The 25,255-nt window shown below is 36.5% G+C and overlaps 1 protein-coding gene across 1 annotated transcript in view; it reads left to right on the forward strand.

Moving 5' to 3' along the window:
- The window catches only part of Ofcc1 (orofacial cleft 1 candidate 1), a 342,547-nt gene that overhangs the window by 251,992 nt on the left and 65,300 nt on the right, over positions 1-25,255 (forward strand). Inside the window, exon 18 of the mRNA XM_029562823.1 lies at positions 10,072-10,231. Coding sequence (XP_029418683.1) covers positions 10,072-10,231 — 160 coding nt within the window. The remainder of the gene's footprint in view (positions 1-10,071; positions 10,232-25,255) is intronic.

Here is a 25,255-nt window from a genome sequence, read left to right on the forward strand (position 1 = left end):
ATTTATTCTTTCTTAAAAGCTTTTTTTTGTAAATTTGAATATAGTTAGCCACTTTATCACAGCACAAATATGCATTGGTGAGGATGAGAACTTAATATGCACACCAAGGTCATGGGGGGGATCTCATTGACTATTCAAGGTTATTTGGCCCATTTACCCCTTTTCTTGTGACCCAGAATGTATTTGAGATATTCAGAATAAACTGATTCTATACATAGGCTTGTGAAATAACTTATGTAGATTACTAAAAACTTTACAGATACATCTCAGTATGCTTCTTAATTCTCTACACAAAGGCAGTTTTCCCAATGATTTTTTGTTGTTGCTGTTGTGGCTTCAAAGCAGAACCAAAAAACAAACAAAACCAAGGGAAATCACATAATGTAGAGATAGTACTGCCTGTTAGAGACACTAACAATTCTGTATATTTATCCTGAAGGACTGGGAACTAACACTGATTACCCACCACATTTCCCTCAAGAAAACTTCACTTCAATAGATTTAAATATACTAAACTCTGATTGTGAGGGGCTGACCTCAGCCATTTGAAATGATCTGAATAAAAAATTTAGTCTTTCTATTGTAACAGTAAAAGGATAATATTCTCTGCACATTTTATTCTGTTTGGTTTGGTTTGTTCGAGTTTTTGAGACAGGGTCTCCCTGTAGCATGAGGCTGGCCTTGAACTCAAGAGATATGCCTGCCTCTGCCTCTTAAAGCTGTGCACCGCCAAGCCCGGCGCAGGCTGAACTTATTATGTAGATGAGGCTGGCATCAAACATCAAATCCTCCTCAGTCTTACTCACAGGAGAGAGGATTACAGACATGGGCTAACACACCCATGAATTAATTTACTTCTGTTGTATTTGTTTTCAAAGTAGCTGATTTTAGCATTTATTTTTGGTTACAGGTGGTACAGGACAGACAAATACTAAAAGTACTTCTTGCTTCTGAAAAAGTTTGCAGTGTGCACCTTCCTCTCTCTTTTCTGTGCTTTGACTCTGTCACAGTTTACTTAGCACCCAAAGAATTTGTCAAATTATGTTTGTTATGAAACTTTACACTCTGGGGACTATATGTTATATAGGCAAAAACAGAAACTTCAGAAAAGAATAAAATAATAGATTAAAACCCTATAATGGTCTCATCATCCAGACAAAGCACCGGTAATCTTCAGGCATATTGACTTCCATCTTTTTTGTTACATGTTTAATTTTATAAAGGTGTAGTGGGTACAACTTCATGGCTTGATTTTCACCTTAATAAATGATAAACATTTTTATATCATGTAATAAGTTCATAAATATTTATTGCCTAGACAGTCTTATACAGCATGTTGTTTAAGAAGTATAAAATATTCAAATATTTCTTTATTTCTGGATAATAGATACTTTCACATTTTGCTGCATCTTGTGAATAATTCTGATGGGCAACTTAAGGCACAGAGTCTTAATCTGTATTTTAAATTCTTTTTTGAACATGGTCCTAGAGACCTGAACATAGAGATAGAGAAGGTGTGTGCCTATGATATTTGAGAATTATGGAAAAATTCTTTTCTAGGTGACATTAGAATATTTTCATCAACAGGATAAACAATATTTGGCCTTTGCTAAGAAACATTGTAAAAATATTGATTTATAAAATAAAAAATCTTTTATTATCTCCTGCATATCCCCAGACAGTGACTATTTTCATAATATTCTCATCAAAGCTTCTCTTTAAATTATTTTGATATAAATTAATTTTCCTAAGTAATAAATGATAGCAGCTAAAACTTATAAAGCTGTTTGGACCTATTAAATCAATGATTAAGTGGATCTAAACTCACCCCCAAAACTAATTAACTTGATTACCAATGCTTTGCATTTATGTACAACTTCCAGGAATATAAAATCTTAAATGAATCTAACTTACATTTAAACTCTAATATTTCATTCTTTGTGTAATAGAAACAAACATGTGGATCTTTGGTACTATTCAGATAAAGGATTTAAAATTGAACTACATGCACAGTATTGGCAGAGGCTTTATTTTTTTGCTTCAAGGCTAAACACTATGAGTAAGGGATTGACCATTTATAAAAGTTTAGTAAAAAGATAAATCTTATAAAAGAGACTGTAGAAAAAGTAAATTCACTCTCCATCATATTGAACACACAAAAAGATGAATTACTTTTCAAAATCTAACAAGATAGCCAGTTGTGGTGGTGCACGCCTTTAATCTAAGCACTTGCGAGGCAGAGGCAGGCGGATCTCTGTGACAGAGGCCAGTCTGATCTACATAGGAAGTTTCAGGCCAGCTGGGGCTAAAGGAAGACCCTGTCTCAACCTCCCTTCTCCCTCCAAAGTCCAACAAGGTAAAAGTGGAGAAATAAAAAATATTAGCTATCACATCAAATTAACAGTTCAGGGAAATAAAATATACACTGCTCAGAACTTGACAGTATCAAGTATGCGTGATAAGGAGTTCAAATAAAAAAAAAATCAAGCCATCCAAAAATGGAAGAAAACAGTTGTAAACTTTAAAATGAAAAAATATTTTTAATTTTTGAACTATTTAAATAAGCCAGAATTTATGGTGAAATGTATTTCCTTTGATGAAGTTCACATATCTTTTTGTTTCGTTTTGCTTTTTGAGACACGGTCTTGCTACGCACCCTTAGTTGACCTGGTATTCACTACAAATCCACAGCTGGCCTTGAGCTAACTGCAATTCTCCTGTTTCAGCCTCCACAAGCAGAATTATATGTACATAGAGAATGGTATGCTGTATTTACTGCACCATGTATGTTAGTCTTTCATAACTGGTTGAGATAAAATGCCAACAGACAAAATAACATGGAATTTGTGTATTGGGAACTGAGGGCAAGGTGGATAGCTTTTATCTCCTTTGTGCCAAGAAATGTGCTAGAAACACAAAAATCTGTTGAACTGGAAAAATGCATAAATAAATAAACACAATTTCTTACAGATGAAGATCAATCTTTCCTTACACATAAAATATCACTAGAAGGCTACATGTTTCAAAGGCAGTTGTCCCATTTTTTTTTTTAATCTTGATCCCCGACCCAGAGTACAACGAAGTGTGAAAAGGCTGCCCACAGCTCTCCTGTGGGTCAATTCAACTTATGAACATCACCAGAATGGGATTTTCATTTGACTTTTTGGGCCTAACTGCCCTTAAAAAATATAGTATAACATGAAAGATGCTAAAATATGCCAGAAGGATGTTTATATTTATAGCAGGGGAAATGCAAACACATTTAGTTAATACATGTAAAAATGGGAACGACCCAGGGAAATGACAGCTAGTCCACAGAGGCAGAGTCCGCCTTAAATCTCCCTTGACAGCTCTCTGCGCTAACTTGGTATTTCCAAGATTCAGTTCTGCTACCTGAGCCCTCTGTTCTGCCTTCCTGCTCAAGTGGTGTTTCTCCACTAATGATCTGTTAAGTGGGTTAATATGCGCCATGCTAAACACTGCAGGTGGATGCCCGGTGATGCTGGTCACACCTGCAGAGGAACTGCAATTCCCAGGGACACAGTGTCTAAGCCTCAAGTTTGGTCTGATGCTTGGGTAGCAGCCATCTTTGACATTAACATTGATCAGGAGACCAGCACTATCTCCTTGATGCTGTGTTTTCTTAATGAGTAAGACTCAAAGATAGATTCACTCTGAGGAGTGCTGCCACTTTTCCTGTTCTTTTTCCAGAAAGGGTTTCCCTGGGGCGGAGCTTAAATCGGATCTACCTAGAGTTGAAGGAGTCAGTATCCTCCAAGGATATCTATCATTTTGGGTCAGCACAGCTGACCCAGCCTGGCCTGAAGAAGGAACAGAATCCTAAGCCTAAACAATACATTACTGCCCTCACCATGATCTCACAATTTCCACGTAGAGATTTGAAGAAATCTTACCATACAGCAGTGACACAGGTGGCTTTCATATTTCATGGTATTATTCTTGATAATGAGCTCCTAAGTGGGAGGACAAATATAAAATTCAAAATAAGTTGCACTGCATCAAACCTATCAGATTTCTACTTATCTAAGGGAATAGTAGAGTGAAAAGATGCTCACAAAATGAGAAACTATTGAGTCCTGTATCTCATGGAGTTAGTATCTTGCATGCATAGTAAATATTTTAAGGACAATAACAAAAAAACAAGCAGCACAATTCAAAATCCTCAAAAGACATGAAGACAGTTTTCTAAATAATATATGAAAATGGTCACTAACTATAAACTGATGCTTGGAATCACTAATTAATAAGAATATGCAAATAGGAAAACAGAATGATCTATCACATACTCCAAAGGATTGTTACTGTTAAAGAACTGAAAATTTGAAAAAAAAAAAAAAGGAAAATAGGTAAAGAAGAGGGAACCCTTGTACACTATTGGTGAGAATACAAAAAAATGCTGTTATTATGTAAAACAGTGTGGGTGGAAGATCCCCAAATAATTAAAACCATAATCACCATATGATATACAAGTCCACTTCTGCATGCATATCCCAGAGAAGCTAAAGCTATATATCTAAGAGTCATTTGCATATTCATGTCATGCAGAATCATTCACAATTAGCCAAGAGTTAGAAGCAGCCAAGATCTCAACCAGTACATGAACGGATGAAATGAATGCGGAATATAGTTTTATACTATGTAGACTTAAAAAGGAAGGATACCCTGTCATGTGCTAGAACACTGACATGTGTCAAGTATGTTGTACTCAATGAAAGAAGCCATGCATGTTCTCTGTCGTTCCTCTCCTATGATGCATCTAAATCAGTCTAGGAAGGGAAATCAGTGTAGGAATGGAAAGCGGAGAGATGGCTGTCTTGGAGTGGGGAGAAGGGAGAGGGTTGAGTCTGTGTTTAGGGGCTATGGAGTTTCAGTACAAGTTTAACAAGTTCTAGGGATCTGTTGCATTCCATGGTAAATGTATTTAGCACTGCATCACTGTACAGTTAAAGAGTGGAATACGTTTCAAAGTCACATACGTGGCTGATGATGAATGAGGGTGATGTAGTTGTTCACTTCCTGGTTTGAAGATGGACAGGACTGGCTTGTACTCAACTTTGTGGCTTATGAGCAGGATGGACAGATCAGGGTATCTATAGATGTTTACCTCTGTTTATCTTTAGAATGTGCATAATAGCATCAAACTAAATCACTGAGAGGTACACTCAATGTATATAAAATGTGAATTAGAAGTATTTATCAATTAATTTGTATATTGACAGCTATTACAGGTTTGTACTGAAAGGGTGAGAGTAACAAATTCTGCTCCTTAGGGATAGATAATCTTGTTGAGCATATTTATTTACTTTTTTTCTTTTCTTTTTGAGACAGGGTCTCAACTGGCATGGAACTTGCTATATAGATCAGGCTAGCCTTGATCTCACAGAGATCCACTTGCCTGCACCTCAAAGGTGCTGGGATTAAAGGCATGTGCCAACACACCTGGCTCACTGAGCACATTTCTAGCTGAACAGCAACACATATAATGTGTTTAGGTATAAAATTTAGGTCTTGCAGAATAAATCTAAATTTAATCCAACAATTTATAGCTTTCAATTAATTTTGACAATTATGCACATACTAAACACCCCTCCCCCAAGATTCCAAAATTGACATTTGGAAAAGAAGCCCATGATGTTCTTTAAACCTCTCTTCATCTAGGAGTCCCTATACGAGTAAATGTCAGCATCATTTTGGGGGGAGGAAGAGAGAAAGATAGATGGGGGAAAGAAGAAGAAAGAGGAGGAGGCGGACGAGGGAGGGAAGGAGGAGGGAGGGAAGGAGGAGAGAGGGAAGGAGGAGGGAGGGAAGGAAGTGGTGAGGACAAGAAAGAGGAGGAAAAGGAAGGAAGGAAAAGAAAAAAGAAACATGGCTTTTGTCTTAATCTTGATCTCCCTCACCCATCACATTCATCATCTCTAGATTCTAGGAATTGCTTGGCTTTGGATGTTTTCTTCATCAGTTCCATGTACAAAGCAACCATGCCTGTCGAATATGAATATGCCTGGTCTCTCCTTACATTTCTTCTTGCTCTTTACAATCTGCTCTAACCAGAATGATATTTTTTAAATCATGAGAAAATATATCATGTCTTGCTTTGAACTCGCGTAATATTCCTGTCCACCTCACAGCACACACTCTCTTCAGCTAGTCCCTGTCACACCTATATCAGGATACTGTGATTCTTTGTCTCTACAGCACTGTACTATCTTACATATCCATTCTCCAACCCCTCTCTGGAATCCTCAGGTTACCCCACCCATTAATATCGTATTTCTAGAACTGGGCATACAAGCTACATGTGTTAAGTACAGGAAAACACTGATGAATCAACAGAGCACATGACCAACCCTTACACTGAGACCCCACAGGTGTTGGAAGACCCCAAAGATGGAAACCTGTGATGGGTTTCTCTTTGAAAATGGGAAGGAAGCACTTTGACCTCTTCCCACTGCGTGTGCCCTTTTATTTTCTGAAGTTGTTTCTTCTTCTGAAATTCTATTTCCCTTCTGTATTTCTCCTGAGCATTTCTTTTTTTATTCTACTTATGATTCCAAACCAGACCCCAGTGAATTTCAATTCCCATTAAGCGTAATGGTGGGTATCAGTACTTGGGTGCCATGTACCTCACCTAAAGTGTTTGACAGTCCTGCTGAATAATATACGGGTTTCAACATGTAAGAAAAATAAGGTTGAATTTCAGCGAGGAAATGCTGACCAAAGTCAAACGAGCTATCTGTTTATATGCTGTCCATCCAGAGCTCTCACTGCATTTGAACAATGCAGTGGCACCAGTAAGCACTCACACCAGAAGCACAGGGACAATTCCAACTGCAAAGTGACACTTTGGAGTAAGGTATACTCATACACATTTGCATTTAAAGCTATTTACAGTTACGGATTCCATCTTTTCCATGATCCTTAAAATACTCCAGTAGCTAAATGTTCACACTTGTCCTTTTTAGCTTTAAAAGAAATGTCACATATTAGGTTTCTGGAAATGACCCACATTCAGATGTGAACCAAACATAATAGCTTCTGCCACTCAGCAAGCAGTGAATTGCTGCATATGTAGGGCACAGGGCAGAGGACTTGGCAAATTGCTTTGCTTCACTGGCCATCATCAGAACCTGTGGCATAATATGTGACCTATTTCTCCAAACAATAATGCCTAAGGCTTCGCAGACAGGTGGAGTGCAGTTTCTCTTTTAATTACATTTCGAAGAAACAACTTAAAATTCAAAAATTTCAGGCATATTGAAAATGTGTATTATTAAAAGAACCTCAAATTGCCAGCAATCACATTCTAATACTGTAATATTCAGTAAAGTATCAGAAAATGTTAACTTAAAAACTCAGTCTTCAAAAATTATAAAAATACTGCGAAAAGTGATAGATCCCATTCTTAGAGTCACTGGTTGTTAGGATTTTCAAATGTGTTTGCCATTCCCTTCTGCCTAATGGGAGCCAACAGCCTCCATTTTATGTAATTCAACTTGCTAGTCACATTAGTGCATGCCTGAAATGGAACATATGAAAAGAACTGTGTTTGCTTTACTCATCAATGTCACAAACACACAACTAGACCTGTTTTACATTATTAGTTGTTGTTTTTTTTTTCTGGAATTTGCCTAACATCTTGTTAGTATCTTCAGTTTTCTACAGACAACCTGAAAAGTAGAAGGCTCAAAGGATAAAATATCCTTATATCCAGAAGAATAAAGCAATTAGTTGTTAGTTATATGTCATAGTGCATGATGAATTTTATCACCAAAAATTGTACAATCATCAATTTCCTATTTATTTATTTTTATTTTGCACTCACATTTACTGGGTGTTTTTTTTTTTTCCCTTGTTCCTGTAAACTGGATTTATAGTGCTGCAAAATATGCTGAAAACTAATAAAGTTTTGTAAATTGACTCATTAACAGCACATCATGGGGCTTTTCATTGGAAAATGCCACCCAAAATGGCAAGAAAAAATTAAATGCAACTAAAATGCAATTAATCTTTGCACAGCTTTCTGTATTCTAACATGCCATTTTGTTTTCTGTCAAAACATTTGTTAACTGTCCTGCAGATCCAAGCGTTGATGTTTACATAATTATTCTTTCACACAGAATAAAAGAGAAATAAAAAGAAGACATACATTTTCTGGGCAGAAGAAACAGAAGCCAGTAGAAACAGGACTGTGATTCCTAATTAATTCAAAGTTAATTGCATTGTTGATAATCCTGCACTTAAAATCTTCATATAGAAAATGTTTATGGCAGCAAGTTGACAGTAATTTAACTACATTAAATCTTACCACCATTAAAATAAAAAGATGAATGTTCCATTGAACAAGCTTAAGAGAATGGTGAAGAGTAGCTCTTGTTTAACAAGCCAACTAGGGGGCTGGGGCGATGGCACAGTGGTAAAGAGCACTGGCTCCTCTTACAGAGGGCCTGGGTTTGGTTCCCAGAACCCACATGGTGGCTAACAACTTTCTGTAACTCCAGTTCCAGAGTATACTACGCCCTCTTCTGCCTTCTGTGGGCATTACACAACTCAGATGCATTTACATACATGCAGGCAGCACACTCATACATATAAAATAAAAATAATAAATTTTAAAAAATTAAAAAGCCAGCTAGTAATGACCCAGAATCTCAAAACACAGCAAAGACAATGGATGCATTCCAAGATGGTGCTAGACAGGCCAGGGAGGTGGCTCGGTATACGGCACCTGAGATGCATTTGTAAGACCCTGGGTTTGATTCCTAGAACCAATGAATACCCCCCGCCTACACACACACTCACATTCACACTCATAGATATGTGTTTCTGCACGTGTGTGTGTGTGTAACACTAGCTATGAAGCTGTAGAGCCAGTCTTGTGATTGAAAAATAAAATAGACTCATAGATCTTATTAATAATGGTCAAAAATCTGTTACTATTTTAGAAAGACTCAAGATGGAAGTAAAGATGTTAATTGTATTTGTTGTTTTTAACTTCAGTGAACATGATAGAACAAAGTAAATTCTGAATATAATTTCATTTTTAAATTCTATTTTTGTTATTTATGAACAGTAAGACTAGCTTTTTCATGGAGTATTAGCTGTCACTGAAGTGTCATTGGAATGTCATTGTAATGAGTTCTAATATGGATCATCTTGACTAACTCGAACACAATTTTCTCATTCTGACCACTAAAGTAAAACACATCTGATTCTCCTATTGGAATTAATAGAAAGGTATGTCTGTGTGGTACCCAAATGTCCTTGCAATCCAGTTTACACCACAGACACTTTTCTAAACCTCTCACAGGCGAGAGAATTGACACTGACCCATGAGGGACCTTAGTCTACCTTAGAGAAGGTTACCAACAGAACAGCACTGAAACTAATTCTACATATGTAGAATGAGTCAAAACTACACGAAGCCACAGGATAAACATGCCATTTATCTAGAGTTCTAGTTTTGTTCTGGGTTTTGACAAAACATATTAAAATAAATACCAGTGGATTAGGGAGAGTCTGCACGTTTATTCTTCTCTGTCATTGAGGGTATTTAGTGGAGAAGGCTTTTAAGCAGTGACTTAATTGATGTTTCTAATTCTCATACAGATGCCACTTATGAATATCAAAGGACTAATGAAATTTCTGTGGGGGGTACTCTGAAACCAATTTATGGAAAAAGAGTAAATCGAAATTTAATTTTCTTTAGAGAAATTCTTAACATTTAACTAATTCTGATACTCAATCCTGACCGATAGCCACATTATTTCTCAATTTCTGCAATCCTGTGAGTGTCAAAAATCAGTGAGTAGGCTGACAGGAAGCTATAGCAAAACTATCCATATTGCATTTGCTAGATTAGAATGTTTAGTTTAGAAAATAGTGTTTTCTGGAATTATGATCATCAAATAATTTCTGATGAAAAATGATGGGACAAATGAACTGGATAAACAGATGTTTGGTAAGAGAAATATAAACTGTTTAATACTTTGAAAGAAAAAAGAAATAGATTTGGAAAAAGTGAAGCCGATTAAGAAATCCTCTTCTTCTTAGGGTGCACAATGACTTTTGGGTATTAGATGCATTCCAGAGAATCCACAGCGATGAAGCTAAGTTCTTCGTGCCTCACGATTTGGAGATTTCCAATCAGGAGCTGAGTTACATTGTGAAAAGATCCAAGCAGTGGAGAGGGAGCGACGGTGAGAGGAGAAAGGTGAGCTGGTGTGAGGCCAGCCTGTCTGTGCCGAAGAGACTCTCTGCTAGTTCATCAGCGGGCTGTTGCGTTTCCTCGTGTTCTTGAAGTTGCTTATTGTCACATTTGATGCCACATTACACGTTTCACAATTTGATTTTATGTTGTTTTCTTTTTATTAATCAAAACTAGAAGCCGGGTGTGGAGGCGCTCCCCTTTAATCCTTGGGAGGCAGAGGCAGGCGGATCTTTGTCTGTTCAAGGCCAGCCTGGTCTACATAGTGAGTTCCAGGACAGCTGGGGCTACAGGGAGACCCTGTCTCAAAAAGACCAAAAAAAAAAAAAAAAAAACCCTAGGAAGTGGTTCTTACTTCTATCTTTGTGTCTACATCTGGCAAACCACTCTAAGTTTGTGGAGAACACAGAGGAGGCAGGCCTGGAGCATCAACATGGGAAGCCACTATCAGCTGTAACAGAACTTTGAGCGGGAAGGATGGAGGGGATATGTTTTCTTCCTTTGTGCCTTAGTGAGTCCTTAGAGACTCTTCTTTCTTTCAATGATCTCCCTTTCATTTTTCTAACTTTGATTTTCTTGGCATTACTGGGTACTGAACATAGGCCCTCAAGCATACTAGGAAAATCCTGTGTCACTGTGTTGTATCCCCAGTTCCCATACAAAACCGTTGACTGCAGTTGACCCTTGACCTCTAACCTCAGTACTTCAATGATTGTGTACCTGGCTTATTACATGTTTCTTATTCTACACACCGCTCTTTGGTTAAACTCCTTTCAAAATCTTGTCCATCCTTTTGAAGATCTTCAAATATATATATTTGACCACACATCTTTTTTGAGTTCCAAAATATTTAACCCAGTATCTTATTTGATATTTTTTAGATGGGTGGTCCAAAGATACCTTAATCTACTGTGACTTAGACCAAATCTGTCTCAGACATGTTACTTACTTACGAAGTGCATCCCGCCTTATTAGGAAGCCGAGCATTTATACTCCTGTAATCTTTGTGTGTTTCCTTTTCACCCATTCTGAACTGCAGAGGTCCAAATCTCAAGGGTTTTTTAAGCATGTTCTCATCTCATTGACTTTTATTTCATTAAATTCTATTGAACTCACTGTTATTCTCTTCTCGCATCCATTTTTTTTGCAGTGTATTTGCAACTTTTTACTATCCAACTGTGCCAGAGCTGTGGGATTTGCAGAATTGTACTCTGCACTTTGACCCTGCAGTTGCCTCATTTTTCACACTGTCTGTGAATTCACGCCCTGGTCACAACGACTTTTGTAACATGTGAATGTGACCCAGTCTTGCTTTGTAACCAATTCTTCCTTAATATCCCAGTGCCTATTTCTCATCTACATTTTCAGTCAAATCTCCTGCATCCTTACCACTCTTACTGCTTATCAGCATACATCTTTTAAAATATATGCAATTCACAAAAATATGAATAATTTTCTTAACCTATTGTACTTTTAAAGTTCCCATACACTCCTGTTTAAGGAAGAATCTTCCAACATCTCAGGCTGTCTGAGGTTGCCCAGCTCATGGAACCCTCTTTCTTTATACTAAGATCTGCTTGTAGAATAAGAGTGACTTCTCCATCTCTACATGTTTTATTTCTGCCAGAGTCTCTATGATGCTGTACTGATGTACCAGACAGGGTTCAATAAATGTGTGAATGGTTGGTATATTAATTACTTTTCTGTGCTATGATAAAATGCCATGGCCAAAGGCAACTTAAGGGAAACTTTCTTTTGGCTTATTGTTCCAGAGGGTGAGATGTCCATGATGGGGGGAGGCCTGGTGGGAGGAGCAGGAAACTGAGACATTTCAATTGCACTCAGGAATTAGACCAGGAACTGGAGATGGATTGAGGCTGTGAGCTCTCAAAGCCCACCCCCAGTGACATTCTTTCTCCGCAAGGCTTTCCCTCCTCAGGGTCCATAACCTCCCCAAACGGCACCACCAACAGTGGACCAAATGTGTGAATGCAGGAGGCATGGGGGACATTGTTCATACAAACCACCACAGTAGGCTAGTTGAACTTTCTTTGCCATAGAATGAACATTTAATGAACCTCATCCTGTTTCCTACTTGACAGAAATTAAACATGAGATTAAGAAAATTCACATAGTTTAGCTATACTCAAGCATATCTATAATTCCGCTTGACAATTAACAGAACAGTTCAACAGACATTTCCAAGACCTCTGTCTTTGAACTGAGGCAAAATAAATTTAGCTCTTCCGTGTATTTATACAGGATTCTTGTTGACTAACAGTAACATTTGCAAAGGCCCCAGAGTTTTGAAGGTAATTACGCAAGAGCACTCCCTCTCTAAGATAATCTCACAGTGCCTGAGGTAGGTAAAGTGTATTTTATTTCATTATTAAGTTTCACAACATGGATGTTTAGAAATTTGGAAGCAATCCAAAGGAGAGTACCAGGATGATCTGACTCCAACAGCAATATGCAAAAACAAAAGGTGAAGAAAACATAATATTTGAATGTTTGTTGGATTGATTTTAGCAAGGGGGAAGAGAGATGAAGAAAACTAATGCTGTAGATGCTAAAAGGATAATGAAAAGAATGGTGCAATTATTTAATCTTTTTGAATTAATAGTTATGTTGTCCCTTGAAAAATCACTTAGCTGGCCCACATTGGACAAAATGAGAGAATAGGAGATAGTAAACCTCAAGTGACCATAATTCTGTTCAAATGGATCAAAGAAAAGAACAATTTGAGTAAATGTAATTAAAGTAAACAACCACAACCGAGGACGTAATCTTGGCTTAGATTCAGTTGTGCCCTATGTCTAGATAAATATCCATTATTCGGTTTATTACACAAACAGACCCAGCATCTATCAGAGATAAGAACTATGAATACATTTCACAAATCACTTGAAACCCCACAGAACACCTGTTATTCCTTGTTGGTAGGCTTATATTTGTTAAGAATACACAAACACACCCAAATGTAAATTAACAGACACAGGCCAGAGGCTCGGTGGGTAAAGATGTTTGCCGCCAAGATGGCCTGGGGTCCATTCCTGGGATCCACGTGGGACAGAGGGGCTCCCACAGTTTGGACTCTCACCTCCATGTGCATGCGGTGGCCTATACATGTGTGCAGGCACACATAAACACATACATGTAAATAAAATTTATTTTTTATTTAAAAAATAAATGCCATATATATATATTTATATGGCTTATTATGTCTTCTTGGACCCTGGATATTTTCACCATGAGGCTTTCTTAAAATTCAATTTGCATGCTATCTTTCTTACCATCTTATATTTGTTTGTTCAGTTTATTTCAGCAAGAAGGCAAGGTTGTCTTGATGAATAATTGATGCGCTAATCTCAAGATACAGTACCAGTTTAATTGAGATTATCTTTAATCTAAAATGCCAAATTAAAAATGGAAGAAATATTTTAATATAAAAGAACAGACGAAATATTTATAATATAAAGTATTTCAAATGAGTAGCCTTGAAATCATTTTTATATTTATTTATTGTGTGTGTGTGTGTGTGTGTGTGTGTGTTTCTGCACTCATGTGCCACAGCATGTATGTGGTGGTTGGTCATAGGACAGCTTTTAAGAGTCAATTGACTCATTCCACCATGTGGGTCCCATAGGTCGAACTCAGGTCTTCAGGTTGGTGGCAAGCATCCCTACCCGCTGAGCCATTTCACTGGCTCCTAGATTCTTGTGCTCTAAAAATTCAATCTAGATTTTTGCCATAGTGCTATTAACAATATGTCTCATTTTTGTGTTCTGGAAAAAAATTGTCCCATAAGTGGACACTTTATAATATGCTTAATTTCCCTTTATTAAAATGATAAATGCAGAAGCAGAGAGCACAGTTTCACTATGATGAGAATTTAACATTGTTGCTTTGTATAATTTTTATATTGTTCATACATATAATTTGTCATTTGTACAGTGACAGCCAGATGATAATCTCTAAATATTTTAGCCATCTTTTTCTTGTTGTTGTTAAGGAAAGGTCACTTTCAATAGTCAGAAAAGACATCATTCTATTAAACTAATTTGCCTACATGCAAATTTTGTCATTTTTACCTCATTAACTATTTATCATGGAGTAAAAAATATATATATTCATGAAGGGGCAGCTTGCAGCCTGATGGAGTTGGAACTAATATTTTGCAACTCTAATGGTTCTTTGCATCCTTAATTAGATAGCATAAGGTTGATATGATTAGGTCAGGATGTAGTGTTTTTCATTAAAATACATTTTAGAAGCTGTATTCATAATCTGCCCTTGCAATTAAATAATGAGCCTATGAATTTAATATTATCGACCCAATTATTATCCCATGCAAACGTATACCTTTAATAAATTTGTGCCGTAGGACCTTCATTAGCGACAGAAAGAATGATATTTCTAGGTACGTAGATTGAATGGCTATGGTTAAACTTATATAATGGTCTTAAATATATCAGAAAGCAAAGCTTCAATACCTAGCCATTTCATTCCAAAATGTGCCTTACTATTTGTTGAAGACTAATTTGCATTGTAATTATTTTCTTAAAGAAACTACCACTTTAAAACGGGCTATTGAAGCTCATAAAAATAGCAGGATATTAGGTAGAGATGAAGGGTGAGAGGCAGTTGTACATTATGGGACAATGGAGTGCAAATTTAGAGATCCATTCAAGGGCAAAACTGGAAAGCATAAAACCTAAAACGTCCATTTCTCGTGTCTGTATTATCCACAAACAACCATAGGCAATTAAAGATGATGATTATTTTTGTTGTTACGTGTTAGTGTGGTTTGTTGAAAAATGGTTGTGCAGGGAAATTAGAAAAGATATTCTGAGAAGGAATCACCTGTACCTTCATATGAATATGTTTACAGGGAAGCAGGCACACACATAGAAACATAGTTCACCCATTAAGTTGGTACTGGTCCGCTACTTTGTGCACTGGGGCAGTAAACCTCATTGATCCACATCTTTAGTCTATTTATTCCTCATGAAAATTATTAAGAAGATTACTAAATTGTAATGAACCATATAGAAAAATCAAATGTTCTCATTATTGTCTGCATAATAAAGTGCACACATAGGACAGAGGATTGGGGTACCTTTCATAGAAGCTGGGGTATGTGGTCAGCTTGCACAGAGAGCTTTGATCCAAGTTGCAAAAGACAGGATGCTAACCAGGGAGATACAAGGGAGGTATGTGGATGGGGATCTGGAGTTGCAGGACTAACCTTCCCATGTAAAAGGGGGTGACACACAGAATCATGAACTATTTTTAGGAAATACTAGGGCAAATTTACTGACAGAAAGCAATTTGGTCTAGCTGCAGCAAAAGATAAAAGGTGGAGATCTACCAGATTGAGAACTGGAAGTTGCTTGATTGTGGTGACCATATTTTTCTCACCGGCCATGAGAAGCCAGTGAAAGTGTAAATAAGAAGATCTGACGTATGCAGCTAGAGTTTGGATTATCCTTGCATTGAATTCTACAAATTGTTTATCTTAAGACTCTGATATTTTTATATCATTGGAAGCAAATTGTTTCATGTTTTCTGTTCTATATTCCACCATTAATTTATTCACTGGAGTGTCTAAATTACTCATGAAGTTTCCTAACTGCCCAATTGAACAACATGGCATTGAATGTCCCTCATGAAGAACTGAAGTAGAGGGATGAACCCAAGGCTTGGAGCATTTCACTAGCTTGATGGGGTCTTGAAAGTGGGTGAGAATAAGTGAAATTAAAATGGACCTAGAGAAGTTCACATGAGGGAGATGTGGAAATAGAAACCCAGACTAAATTCAAATCACCCGCAAAATGGAAAAGCTTGACATCTTAATACAGAATTTTTGTTGGCATGTATTCATTTCATGCAAGGATGAGTATCATAATGACAGCTTTAGCCAAGTGCCCTGTGTACTTTGACTCCTTTGCCCCAACCTCCTATTATTCCTATTCAGTCCCCCCAAAAATCTGGTTTCTATTTTCATTCCCTGTAAACATTTATAGTTTTATGTATCTACATGAAATCTAGGGTCATTAAATAGAGAAAATGTGATATTTATCTTTGTGAGTCTGAAATATTTAGGTTTTTAATATTATTTTTATTTTTTTTAGAAGAGGCATATTATTACAGCTTTAACATGCCCAATAACAGTTTCCAGAGCAAGGACACAGCTCCTTCAAAAGTGGCTTTCATTTCTTTCAAATGACATAATTTTGTTCTTCCTTATGGGTAAATGAAACATATATGTGTCTATATTTACCACATTTTCTTCATTCATTCAACTGTTGATGGACAAGTTATTCCACAAGTTGATTGTTGTCTATAGTGCTACAATACAGTTATTGAACTCAGTATAAGCCCTGTAAGACATAAAATTGAATGAGGAATGTTTAGTTTTAATATGATAATTTCCAATCCATTCATTTCTTTCAAATGACATAATTTTGTTCTTCCTTATGGGTAAATGAAACATATATGTGTCTATATTTACCACATTTTCTTCATTCATTCAACTGTTGATGGACAAGTTATTCCACAAGTTGATTGTTGTCTATAGTGCTACAATAAATACAGATGTACAAGTACATGTTTAGTTTTAATATGATAATTTCCAATCCATTCATTTCTTTCAAATGACATAATTTTGTTCTTCCTTATGGGTAAATGAAACATATATGTGTCTATATTTACCACATTTTCTTCATTCATTCAACTGTTGATGGACAAGTTATTCCACAAGTTGATTGTTGTCTATAGTGCTACAATAAATACAGATGTACAAGTACCTCTGTGGTAGGATTTTAGAGTACTGTGGGCATACACCCAGGAGTGCTATTGCTGTGTCATATGGAAGCTCTGACTTTAGTTTTTGAGGCCTTCCCCTGAAGATTTCTACAGTGAGAACTCTGACGGGCTGGAAAGATGGCCCAGTGGCTAAGAGTACTTTCTGCTTTTCCAGAGGGCCCAAGTTTGATTCCTGGACCCTTGTCCTGGACAGGGGCTCCTGACATCTTCTCTGGCTTCCAAGTGCACCTGCACACACATGTACACAAACACACACACACACATAAACACAATTAAAAATAAGAATAAATCTTAATAAAAAGAACCCTGACACTTAGTGGTTGAAGCATAAATATATTATCTGGATTCCAGGAAGTCGAATGGAGGAATCTGTGCCAATTAGAAGATACCTAGACAAAGGCAGCCAATGGACACACCAACGGTTGAGAATCATAGCAGCTGTACTGAGTCCAGCACTCCTGACATTCTAATAGTAGTTCCGGTAGAATTCATTCTCAGGACTTTCCTATGAACACACCCTTCTTTAAACTGGCCAAAAGGCTCCTCTTGATCCAGCTATCACTGGATTATACTAATGCTTTTCAGTAAAGAACACATTTTCATGAGCACAACTTAAGAGTGTACCTGCATGATCTTAGCCAAAGTAGTTCCTGTTGAGCACCATGTATATATTCTAGAGTCTCTATCCAGTGTTGTTTCCTTCCTCATTACCAAAATTCTTAATTGTACATCCTCAACAGGCTAGTTATTTCTTAAAGATTTTCATGTGAATGTAGACTATGATTAGAAAGAGCTAAAAAGTATAAACAAATTTAAGTTCATGCACAATGAAGGGATTGACAGTGAAATAATAATACAAAAATGTAAGCTTTAACCACAATTTAAAAAAATGTAAGAAGAATAATTTTTAAGTATATAGTATATCAATTCAAATTTCACTTTTACTTTTTAAGTTCATAATGAAGGAAAAGCAAAGAAAAATATGCTCTCTTGGTCAGGTAGTCTTGGATAATTGACACACCTATGCTTTTTATCTCTAAAAGTCCAGGATGTTTGTTTCTAAGCTAACCAATATATGGTTAAGCTTTTGAAAGGCCATTTAGCCATAGAGAGATTGGTCTCTTCTATAAAATGGAAATGATAAATAACAACTAAAGAAAGGAATAGCTAGGAACTTTCTGAAGACACCTCAAATGTTTGAGTTTTAAAATTGACAAAGATCTATTATGTTCCACTAAGTATTTTCTCCTTTAATTCTAAAATCATTTCTATTTGAAGTGAAGTCCGGTACATATGTTTTTGATTCATTAACACTTACTTTGTTAGCATCCCTTTACTGGAGTTCTATATAGCAGTCTTTTCATCTTTTTTATAAGCTTATGCTCCTCAGACACAGGAAATCAAGTTTTTCTATGTGTAAACAAACTTGAACTCAAAGAGACATGGGGTGTGGGGACTCTGTTTGTAGACAGCACCTATTAGCTTTGAACTATGTCTGTACTCGGTATGCAAATTTTTCTTCAGAGTTCCATAGACTGAGATATAGTGCTAATTAACTGGGACACAATATGTAGTTTTATATTTTATTATTTACTGACTTTTTCTGTCTCACATTAATTCTTCTTCATGATCAAATAGTCAACTACTAAGATATTAATGAACAAGTCATTGATGATGGTTATTTAATTGCCATCTTGCTATTTATTCTCATTAATAATACAGGAGTACTTATCTTTTAATAATTATGTAGTGGCAAATGAAATTTAGTGTAAAGCACTGAGCAACATTCCCCCCCCCCTTTGGGAGTGCCATGTTCTTCACAACAAAGGATGAAAGTCACTTTTCCATGTCTTAGTGACACTGGAGAAACACATGTCCTCCAACATAACTTGAATGCATGTAGATTTTAACAAGACTAGAACATAACTTCACCATCGTATTTTCTCTTTTACTGACCTTAGTTCATATTAACTTATCTAATTACTTCTGTTGAGTAGTCCCTGGGCTTCTAACAGTGACAAAGCTTGGATAATTCCATTTTGCAAAAATGCCACCATAATATTGGTACCTACTAAGAGCATTTGTTTAACGCATGCTTTTTTGTTGATAAGTAGGGCAACTTGGAAGGAGAACCTTATTTTTAGGGATGAAGGAAAATGAGAAATAAGTGGCTATGACCACTGTATAAACACTGTATAAGCACTTTACAGGCAATTTAAATGTTGATTAATTTAATTATTAAAGTAAATATATGTTGCTGGCATTTTCATTTTACAGGTGAAAATCTGAGACCCCAAGAGATTATTTTCTTTTGACTATGCATTCATTTATCCCTCATCTTTTTATTATCACTCGGTTTTTGATAAACTAAGCAATTTTCTTATGTGCGAATGAAATAAAAATAAAACAACCAACAACTTTGTCTTCAGTGGGAAAGTAAAATATATTGCAAAAATTATAGCAATACAGTAGGGTCTGAGTGGTCTGCTGCTGGCATGAACCAAGAGTGCATTAGCTTATTTCAATGGGTAAGGATAAGATGACTAGGAAGGATATTTAAAATAAAAGCATTCCCAGGACAAATTAGGTACCAAAAGAAAAGTACTTGAAGCAGAGAATGAGCTATTACACTTTGGAGGACAGTAAAGAGTGACAATGGACGAAATATACGTCCTGTAGTTAAAACAGGTCTGAGTCTGATTAGATTGGTCAGAACAGCATATGAGCAGCATGTCTGGTAGACCACATGACCTCCCGACTGGTCTGCCATGAGGCCAACGCAATCAGTCAGCATGGGGTTACTATAATACAGTAATAGTGAACTGTCTTTGATTAACCTCCAGTCTGTTTTGTGATACAAAGCCAACCCCATGTCTATCACTCATATAAGCCCCTTGAATGTCAGTCCTTTCCCTATTCAATGAATTGGCTTCTCTATTTTCTGGACAAATAAATGATTTTGTCTGTGTGTTTTGTGATGCTTTGGCTTGTGGAATATATAGGATTCTTTTCGTATGTCTTAGAAAACTAAGCACAGAACTTCATACTATGATATAACAAGGCTATCATTCATTATTTCCCTCCAATACTCATGAAAATGAGATACACAAATCAGGAGTTTTTTTTTTTTTTTTTTTTTTTAAAGTGAATGATTGAATGAATGAATGAATAAATGAATATAACACACCAGACACTGGAATGAACATATCCAGGAGTCACATAATTTTCACAATATACAGAAACAAAATCCAGTAGGACAATCCAAATAGCAGAACTGAGTAAAGTTGGAAATATTAAGGATTTACCTCCTGCCGTCCCCCCCTCACCAAAAATTACTGTTTATGTACACACACGTAATCAGATCCTGTTCTCAGACCACATGGAATGTGGACCATACATGTTGACTTATGTGTGGGATTATTTCTGAACTCCACATTCTTATTTGCTTAGGAGCACCTTTTTTCTGTGCCCATTCCCAAGTCAGACTCCCCAGTATTTCAGATGAAACAGCAAAAAATGTCCAATACACACAGAAAGTGAGGTAAAAAATTAGAAGAGAAAGAAGATAAGGATTGGAAGTTCAACCTAGAACCTAGGGAAAACTAAAGTAAATATTAGAAGATTGCCCAAAATTCCAGACCAACTTGAGTTAATAGGTTAAAATCAGTCATTATATATCAGAAAATTAATGAAAAATGTAAACACCTAATTTTTGTTTATGCTAAATATTAGGCTCCTTAAGTACCTAGATTCTATTACCTAACATAACATTTTAGCATATTATAAATTCAATTTTATATACTGATTTTTCATATAACTTTAAAAAAATTATTTATTTATTTTTATTTTATGTATATGTGTGTATTGCCTGCATGTAGGTAAGTGCACCTGTGTTGTGCAATGGCTGCGGAGGTCAGAAGAGCTGTCAGATCCCCTGGGACTGGAGTTACAGACAGTTGTTAGCTGCCATGTGGGAGCTGGGATTCGAACATGGGTCTTCTACAAGAATAACCAGTGTTCTTAATCACTGAGCCATCTGTCCAGCCACATCAAAAAACTTTTAAGCAAGAACACTGACTTATTATTTTAACCATCCAAAACAATTTACAAAGCATATGGTATTCTATTATAAAGCAAAATCGTAATTTGTCAGTACCATTACTTATTAGGTACGTAATTGCTTCATTAAAGTGTTCAATGTTTACTTATCAAGGATGTAAAAGACTTAAAAGTATTCAGCAAGCAAATTGCCAGGCAAAGTAGAACGCTCAGGATGACCTCTGACTTTTTGTAGCTTCAAATAGAAAATAATGGAATAGTGCTGGCAGAGATTCACAGAAAAATAGTTGTAGACCCAGCCCAATAACTACTTGGAAGAAAAATCAAGATTTTCTGATGTATCTGAAAGTGTGAAAGACTGCCATTGCTAAATAATAACTTATCCCGAAAAGAAAAATAGTGTCAAATATAAAACTGATTCAGTAAAGACTTGAAATTAAAAAATCAGAGTTTAGCCACTGAGCCATTACTACTAATCATATAACATAAAATGTACTTCTATAATTTAAATTTTTTGTTTATTTATTTATATTTTATATGTATGAGTGTTCTGCCTGTATGTATGTAAGTGCACCTATGGATGCAATGCCCACGGAGGCCAGAAGAGACCTGGAACTGGATTTATAGATAGTTGTGAGCCTCCATGTGGGTTTTGGGAATCAAACCCAGGTCCACTGCATGAGCAGCCAGTGCTCTTGACTCCTGAGCCATCTCTCCAGTCCCCCTTTTTTTCGTTCTGTTTTGTTTTTTGATACAGGGTCTCCTTGTAGCCCCACCCGGCCTGGAACTGGCTATGAAAACCAGGCTAGCCTTGAACTCACAGAGATTACCCTGCCTCTGCCGCCCACGTACTGGGACTAAAGACATGTGCAACCATGCCTGGCTAACCTTTATAATTTTTGACAAATAAATGGGTTTTCAATTTTTAAAACTAAGTTTTACAGGAAAGCATAATATAGGAAGTAGTGATAAATCAATAATCAATTAATTCTAAGGTATCCAAAGTGTGTAAACAACAGAGAAGCAGAAGGGTAATACAGAGAGAAATGAGATAGCCTCTCACATCGTGAGCATCTGTCTGCTCTCTAACACAATGTAAGCCAGCAAATCTTTTTTTTGGAAAGTAGTTTCACAACTATTATTTGGGGAATGATCTTATTCCTTGATCAAGAAATTTAACTTCAATGACTCTAGCTGAAGGAAAAAACTTATAAATGCAGACAAAGATTGAGTACTATAAAGATGGACATGTTTTATTTCACTACGTAGGAATGTCGTGCTATCATACCTTTCTGGGCTGCAGAAATACAGGGAATTCATGTTATCTTCTTTGTGCTCTTCTGAATTTCCTACTTTTTTGATGGTAAATATGTTATTTTTCTAATTTGGGGTGAAAAGAGTTCTCAGTCCACTTTTTGAAAGGAAAAAGTATCAGGCACAACTTCAAATTATTTATAAGCCAGTGCTTACCTACCATTCAGGTGTGGAGACTCCTGAGGAGAGAAATGAGTCAGGCAGAGCTACACTTACAACGTTGTTCTCACAAGTCTGAGCCATGACAATCTGTTTACTGCAGATCAGCCTCCTTATCTCTCTTCAACAGGGAGGACAGAGAATCATGTGAAGCTTCTGTGTTGTAATAATGGGTTGGCCAACGTGTTTGTAGCGGGTCTTAGCCGTTCTGATGGTTATCGTTCAAGATCTGATGACATACGCGTCTTGCTTAACTTGGTGACAGAATCCAGTCACTGTCTTTGGGTGAAATGGGCTTGGTTTGTCTCTTTGCCCTTGTTTTTCACCTTCCAATCAGAAATGCGGTTTGGTTTCTTTTGTCCACTGCCCGCAGTGGCAGTTGTGGCTTAGGCCTCAATTTGGTCCTAAAACACTGCTGAGTTGCTGTGACTGTCCCTGTCTACACTGGGCAGGCATAGGCTCCATGCTGGGCTCTCCAGACAACACTGCATCTCCACTTACTGCTTTTCTGCTCTCCCCTTTGGCTCCTTCACAGGCAAGCTGTTAGGAAAGCTCTCACTTTTACACCGCAGCTCCCCTGGCTTTACTTACCTGTTTATAGTTGATTTGTTGATATGAAAATTATGCTTTTGAGGGCTTTAGGTAAATCCTTTATGATTCATAAAATAAATAAGTTCTGTTTTATCTAAAGGGATGGTATACATATCCTTGATTTACACATTTCCTGAGTCTCTTCAAATTGCCTCATTACATATAAAACTTAGAAATTGTGAATGAGAATCATATTATTTATCATAAGAATGGAACAATCATGTTAATAAGTTGTTTCTTTTTATTTTTTTACCAAAAAATGCAGTTGTCTAAAAGTTTATACTTCTTTTAAGCTTATATAAGATTTTCAGGTATTGTAGAATCCAAAGTAAATTTCATAAGAATTTCAGAATAGGGAACTGAGTAACTTTAATCAAGTGGTCTGAGCCCCAGCTGGCCTGAAACTTACAAGTTAGAATCACAGAGATTCACCTGCTTCTCCCTCCTGAGTGCTGGGATTAAAGCCATGTGCCACCTACCACACCTGGCTGAATTCTAATTAAAACATTTAAAAATATCATCTATTGTAAAATAATTTTTAACTTTAAGTCAAATTGTTCCTATTACCCAAAGGACAAATTAAAAGCCAGTTTCTGGTAATGTCTGTATTTTACTTATAATATCTGTGTTTTCATTCTTGCCTTCCATCTTATGCTTGAATATTTGTAGAATAAGCTAAATATCTCTTTTTAAAAGAAGCCATAGGCATTCCTTAAAATGTAGCTAAGGCCCTTCTAGTAATATCCTTGTACAACAAACATCAAGTAACAATAGTTCCATTTCATTATTTTAAAATATCTTCCTTTTTAAACAGATAAAATAAACTTTCATAGTTTTTTTTCAAAATATAATACTCCTGTTATAATGTTAATCTATATGAAGTATCCAATTCAATGATTTTTATCATGTTTATGGCATTCAACAAACATCACCATAATCTCATTTTAGGGCATGTTCAGCACCCCAAATATCACAGATAAAGAAACTTTGAATCAAAAGTCGCAAACCTTAAGATTGCTGAGAACTCAAATGAAACGCTTTCCTCTGTCACAAAGTAGTGGTGCTTGACAGCCCTCCATGTAATTTACAGCACTGTCCGGCACAGGCTGTACCTCTGCCGTCCACTTTTCTCAGCAACACGATGATGCGTCTATTCATCAAGAGAGGTTCCATCACCCAGGGTCTGGCTCAAGCATCAGAGAGAACACCCTGGTCTTAGTCTAACACGCAGTGCCATACATTTTTAATTCCTGGAAGCGGGACAGATTGTAGATGCTATTTTCTGTTACTTGATTTATTTCACAATGTAATGCATGTATTTACCTACTGTTCATTAAATCTAAGCTCCGCAATTAAAGGTGATATTCCATTTTCCCCAAGGGTAATGTTTCAACAGCATGCATTCCTTGGAGTTGGAATCTTAAACTCAACATTGGATCTGGTTGGTGGACTGAACTAGAAAGGCAGCTACCTCTTCTTTGAATGAGTGATACTAGACCAATGTTTAAAACATTGTATTACAACTTCATGGCTGAATCAAGCCATCTAGAGGTTTGGGTAGTGACACCCCCACACACACCCTTTGCTTCTTTCCCTTCCTCCTGCCTTCCTTCAGTCACTCAGAAACATTTGGTCACTGTTATACACAAGTCAAACTTATAATTTATAATTCTCTTGTTCAAGGACTTTATAAACTACTCTGTGGATGAGATTGGTCAAGGCTATCCTTTGGAATGATAGTCACTCACTAGTATTTCCCACTCTAATCTTCCAGAAGAATTGCCACTACTGTATTTTTAACATCTATTTAATCTTTCTTTCTTTCTTTCTTTCTTTCTTTCTTTCTTTCTTTCTCTCTTTCTTTCATGTATATGCAGATGTACATCACAGTGCACATGTGGAAGTCAGGATACAACTTGATGGGGAGTTTGCTTTCCTCTTCCATCATGTAGGTTAGTAGTATTGAACTCAAGTCATCCAATTTGGTGGCAAACACCTTTAACAACAGAGCCATCTCTCAAGCCCCTACTACTATATTTTTTAAAAGGAATACAATGAATTCGGTAACATGGTGACAAT

This window comes from Nannospalax galili, unplaced genomic scaffold (assembly GCF_000622305.1).
Source record: "Nannospalax galili isolate Female #2095 unplaced genomic scaffold, S.galili_v1.0 scaffold72, whole genome shotgun sequence".
NCBI lineage: Eukaryota > Metazoa > Chordata > Mammalia > Rodentia > Spalacidae > Nannospalax > Nannospalax galili.